The sequence below is a fragment of the Hordeum vulgare genome, chromosome 5H (assembly GCF_904849725.1).
Source record: "Hordeum vulgare subsp. vulgare chromosome 5H, MorexV3_pseudomolecules_assembly, whole genome shotgun sequence".
Classification (NCBI taxonomy): domain Eukaryota; kingdom Viridiplantae; phylum Streptophyta; class Magnoliopsida; order Poales; family Poaceae; genus Hordeum; species Hordeum vulgare.
The window spans coordinates 1,028,548-1,034,547 of NC_058522.1; the positions used below are offsets into that span (position 1 = coordinate 1,028,548).

General features: G+C 42.7%; 1 protein-coding gene across 1 annotated transcript; it reads left to right on the forward strand.

The window, feature by feature from the left end:
• Positions 1 to 3,222: 3,222 nt before the first annotated feature.
• On the forward strand, positions 3,223 to 5,783 carry LOC123398968. The gene has a single exon (XM_045093405.1). The coding sequence runs from the start codon at positions 3,223 to 3,225 to the stop codon at positions 5,668 to 5,670; it is 2,448 nt and encodes an 815-aa protein (XP_044949340.1). The 3' UTR covers positions 5,671 to 5,783.
• The last annotated feature ends 217 nt before the right edge of the window (positions 5,784 to 6,000 follow it).

A 6,000-nucleotide genomic window follows, 5' to 3' on the forward strand; every position in this document is an offset into this window, starting at 1 on the left:
TCATTCCCATCCCTGCGTGTGGTGCAACTACGTTTGTTACCCGCGGGATGACACTTTAGTTATCCCTCAAGAATGACAATTTTAGTAATCCGAGGTGGCAAATGTAGTTGAGAAAACATGACAACTCGCTCTGTTTTGGTTAACTATAGTGACCTCCGGGATGACACTTTAGTTATCCGGAGATAGTTTTCATATGTGTTTAACTAGTTGTCACATGTGGTCCAACCATAATTGTTATGTATGTTAATCATAGTTGCCACATATGTTTATCAGGTTGGCACGTACGCGCAACTGCAGTTGTCATCTAGCAATCAATCATAGTTGCCATGTGAGTTTACCTAGTTGCCACATACGCACAAACACAGTTGCCATCTAGCAACAGACGAGCGTTGTGTGGGCGAAAAACAGTTCGCCCACACACGCGTGGACTAGGTGGTGACTATGTGGACAGAAACTGGTTTGCCCACAGATCGTAGCTGTCTACCACACGATGCGGGTCGTGTGGGCGAACTCTCAAACGCCCACAAACACGATGATGCCTACGTTGCACTGAAATTTCAACAGATTCCTTGAAGATTCATGCAAAACAGAATGGATATTATCATTTGGGTAAAATAAGAGTTGGCATGAGGGCAAAGTAGAAACATGTCACACGTGTGGGCATTATCATTTGGGTTAAATATATGTAATATTGGTAGTAATACCAGGGTGGTGAAGATTCCCCACCCCCCCTCGCGTCGTCTCACGTAGGCGACTCGGGGGCGACTCGGGGGCGATTAGGCCTCTCCTTGCCGCCGTTGACGGCGGCCTTCAGCCGGCCTGTGGCAACGGCGGGACTTCTTCTACCTCCTCTCCAGCCTTCCCGTGTTTTTTTTGAACTCAAACCGCATAACAATCGTTCTACGGTATTTCACCCTTCCCGTGTTAGCTCTTCTCCCTGCTCGCCCGCTTCGTCTTCGATGGCGCGGCGCGGGAGCTGCATCTAGGTTGCAGCCGCGGGATCCCATCGCGGTGGCCTCCCCGCGAGTTTTGGCATTGCTTGATGTGAGGCTGCACCATATCATGCTATAAGTGAGACAAGTCGCACCCACTAGTCATCATCACATATATATAGGTCTAATTGTTTATTTTATTTTATCAAGGGAGAATGCCCGTTCATATTGTCCAAATGGACGGTTATGTATAAATGAGCTCAGTTTTCAGAAAAGATACCATCAAAAACTTTTTCAACAAGCAAGCAAAAGCCAGCCTGAACTGGTTTTCATTTTCTAGAAGTCAATAAATAGATAAGAAATGCATTTTGTCGATGCTTGTTCTTATTGAAAAAGTCAACCAGATATTTTGAAGTTTTTAAAAAATCTGAAAAAAGGCACACAATGCCATGCAAATGTATACTGTACATGGGTGCAAATTTTCATGAGAAAATACATTGACATCGTGAGCTAGACAAAGATGAAAAATTGCTAATTTTGAAAATAGTGAACAGCATGGTGCACTGTGCACCGTTCCCTATATAAAACCAATGATTTTCATTTTTTTGTGTATCTTACGAATCAATGTATTTTATCCTCAAAATTTACATGCATATAGTATACACCCATATGTTAATGTATGGTTTATTTTTTATTTTTCAAAGCTTCAGAATGTGATTTTTGAACGTTTCTAATAAAGGGCTCCATGAAGCCCGGCAACTAGATACAAGGGAGTACGTCAGGGATCGAAGACAACATCGATCAAAGGGAGGCCAAAGTGCCAAATACCGTATTGTTCACACTTTGGAGTTTGGAACACATGATTCTCCTACTGTCTAAAGCTTCTACTCCCTCCATTCCATAATATAGTGCGTCCTCGGTTTTTAAGTTTTAAGTTTAACAATGGATTTAATCAATGTGGATGATTGCAACGGAAGGAAAAACTGTACCATCAAAAACTTCATTCATATACGAATTCAATAATATAACTTTTGCTCCCATCGCAATCTGTCTCATTGGTTAAATTTATGGTGAAATTTAGACCTCGCAAAGCGCATGCGCACTACATTGTGGAATGGAGGAAGTATCACAAATTTAGCTCACTTGACAGTCACACTCACACAGCCGGACATAAAGCGATAGGACATCTTGCCAGCGCGCGGAATCATCGCAATTGAATTTGATGTGCTAACAAACGAGAGACGGTGTGCATATGATTCAACTACCAAAATTTATAACATCCAATCAGTTCCATCAGATTCAGATCAATCATGAAATATATGTTCACAATCTCTTCATTTGATCTTGTACATGTTGATGCATTCTTCTGAGAACTTGGTCTGATTTTCTATTAATTTGTGAAACCTTTTTTTTCCTTTTTCTATTTACGGTGAAAACTTGGTCTAACTCAAAAAGGTATACATTTGGACAATCATAACTAGAACCATATTTATCTGGAAACAGCAGAAAAATAGTTTATTTATTGTACATTTCGATTTTATTTTATCTTCACATGCATGAGGAAAAAGGAAGATCAGGGAGGATTCATATATCAATTGAGGCTACACTAAAAAATTTCACTTCTTAAATTAGGCGCCGATCTCCTTAGCCATGTTGAATTGCATGCTTAAATGCTCAGCTGTTTTCAGCTCAAAAAATCCGGGGCTGGTCACTCCGTGCCGTTTTGATTAAATTGCATTAACCGACCAACACATTTATTTATAAGCGTAAGCGAATGAGAAAGATGTGCAGCGTATTTCAACAAGGGCTGACTCTTATGGAGCTCCTGTGCATAGCAACATGTAGTCCAAGCCACCGGGTGAAGGTAATCTTGAGTACATGAAAAAGTGTGAGTGAGACGAACAGATACGTACCAAAGCTATTTTGCTCTTTTGTTTTTACAAAGAACCATGGAATAAAGAACATGTCTAGCATCCAGATCCAAGGAATAAAGGGAACAAAGGAAAAGTGGAAAAAATGAAAAAGACAAAAAGGAAAAAAAGGCATATATTAGTTATATCAGGAGAATGGTGCATTTGCAAATGTCAGGATGGACTGCTAGTAGCAATAGATAACACACATATTTCCATGACCTCGTAGCACGCATGGTTGAAAACCGACGCTCAAGGAAACAATACTCTGGTACTCCAGCAGTCCGATTGCCACCCTTGTGTAAGCTTATCATTTCCTTTAGTACAAGAATCTATGAGCTAGTTTGGTCTTAATGTTGTTCTATCAGTGAATCAATTGAATGCTTACATTGCAGCATAGCATCATTGGACGAATGGTTGTATTCTTTTTGCGTGTTTGTCAACATCTTCAACTTGTACTGATGTTTGAATTTGATATGTGTGTTAAGCAGATTATGGGCGTCGGAAACTGCTCCGACCAAGCAATCACTGACTTCTCTAAGCACATAGATGGGCAGTTGATGAGAGTGAACGCTCTGCTGGTGGCCAGCACCATCGTGATAGGAGTTATTGTTGGGATCGGTGCCTATGGTCAGCGCTACCGTCACCATCCACTTACCAGCTTCCTCTTCCTTGGTGCCACCACCTTGTTCGTGCCCATCCTCTCCTATGTTGTCTCTACCGTCGATAGTAATCTAGGTGTTGTCACTATTTCCTCCGATGCACACATAATACCAGGGTGGTGCAGTACACGTAGCCACATTTACACTGTGTTCGTATGGGCTAGTCTTGTTCAGATTGCTGGCGCCAACACCACTACAATAGTTGCTGGTGATGACAACAAAGGACGAAACATTACCCTTCCTGGCACTGTACTGCTTGTTCAAGCAATATGGACCTCGTACATTGTCGTGTACTACCTAGGAGGGGGATATTATTCAACGAGACAATGGTCCATAAAGCATATGGATCTTGCAAATGGATTACCGGTTCTTCCATTGTTTTCTCTTCTCATTGCCAAGCTACTTCTCAAATATTATGCTTGGTATGGGGCAAGCAGGTCATTAGCATTTGGGCGCAATCCTCATTTCATTGTTGGATACATGGAGCAACTAAAAGCCAAGCTAACAAGTGAGCATTCCCTTCCTCCACTCATAGTTACGGGAGAGGACACAACATTGGTACAAAAGGAGCCTCATGGTTATAGTATCAAATGGTTATTTAACCAAGCTGATGGGACAGGGATAGACAACAACAATTTAGTGACCACTGATAAAGTTTGGAGGTTAGAGGATGATATATTTCCGAGGTATTCAACCAAGCAGCTAAAAGATATATGCTTTTCGTTTGCATTGTTCAAGTTGTTAAGATGTCGATTTACAAGGCATACAATTGCTGAGTTTGGTTTCATCAAGGCCCATAACTTATTGTCACACGTGTTGCTCCAGGATGTTGATGATGAAAGACCACTTGGGATGATTGCACATGAGCTTTCTTTCCTTCATGATTATTATTATTCATCTCTCCCAACCTCATATTCAAGCAGTTGGCTACCCATTTTGAGCATATCTATTTCACTTCTAACCATGGGTTTGAGCTTATTATATCTATTGCTCATAACAGTTGTGATTTTGCTGTATGCTTTTATGGGATGGCCACATCATGGACAGATGCAGTGTTTTCTGAATTGCCATCCTTCGTTCCAGAATGAACATGAAGATTTTTTCTATAGTTCTTCGAACCAGATACAATATGGAAATATTTTCTTCGATCTTGCCCCAGTGGGTTTGCTTGCGGCACTAGTTGTGCTTTCGGAGGTGCGGGAGATTGCTTGTTACATCTGCTCTAACTGGACTAAAGTATTCCTGATCTGCTCCTATGTTAGGCATGCTTCTTCGTGGCAGAAATCACATTGGAAGAAGAAGATGCTTAGCCTTGTGCTGCGTAGAAAATGCAAGCTGCTAAATCATTGGGTGGACAAAATGAACCAATGCTCAGTCTTGGCACTCCACCCAAGCACAACCCCAGTGCCTCTTCTCGGACGCCTCATCCCACTGCTTCACAGGAAGAAGGTACCAAGAGCAGTGAAGGCTGCTCTCCTCAAGCCACTTAGAAGCCCCAATTGGAAGAACAGAAGCAATGGCGTGGCATCCCTTTGTACAAGGCTACAACTGCAGGCCGACAACAATCCGCTCTCAACATCGAATGGCGTCAAAGGTGTAGCTGATACCATGCTTGTGGCCCACATTGCCACGAGCATCCTTGAAGTGAGAACATCGGAGCCACTCCGCCAGGCTGACTCTGCTAATGAGATTGCCGCCACACACTTGTCACGCTATTGTGCCTACTTGGTAGCCTATGTCCCAGATCTACTCCCCGACAACAACGAGTGGTGCAAAAGCTTGTACAAGGGCATCAAGAAAAAAGCCAAGCGCGCACTCGCGGCATCCGGCAACACCGGGCAGGCGTCATTGAGTCCTGAAGCGCTGGTCCAGGCGCTGAGTGCCGGGTCTGAAGAGGCACACGACCTGCTCAAGAATGGTGCGGAGCTCGGGAAGAAGCTGGTGGAGCTGGCGGGAAATGAAGGAGAAGAGGTGGCATGGGAGCTCCTCGCAGAATTCTGGTCTGAGATGATACTCTATGCCGCCCCGTCGGACAATGTCGCCGCCCATGCCGAGGCCATTGCGCGGGGTGGCGAGCTGATAACACTTCTGTGGGCGTTACTCACCCACCTCGGGTTCATCAGCCGGCCAGAGGCTGCCATGCCTAACACCCCTGGTGATGTTTAAGTCGTATGAGTCCTAGCTAGTTATGTGTTTCAATTCACTACCTTTTGTGTTGTTTCATGTTGATTGGTGTGGTGTGGTGTGGTGTGCTACTAAGAAGTTTGTCATGTGTTTCATTTCAGTACATACACTTTCAATTCCTTGATTTGAAAATGACATACAATAATATATATATATATATATATATATATATATATATATATATATATATATATATATATATATATATATATATATTCCAATGTCGTGTGCTTCATTAACAATTTATTAACTCGGTTCTCACGAGCATGCCAATGTGTTCCTTCTTTCCTTCTTCTTTCTTGTACCAGTCAG

Bases quoted from the DNA above. Each gene is read 5' to 3' on its own strand.
- LOC123398968 (XM_045093405.1), top strand. From the start codon at position 3,223: ATGCTTACATTGCAGCATAGCATCATTGGACGAATGGTTGTATTCTTT.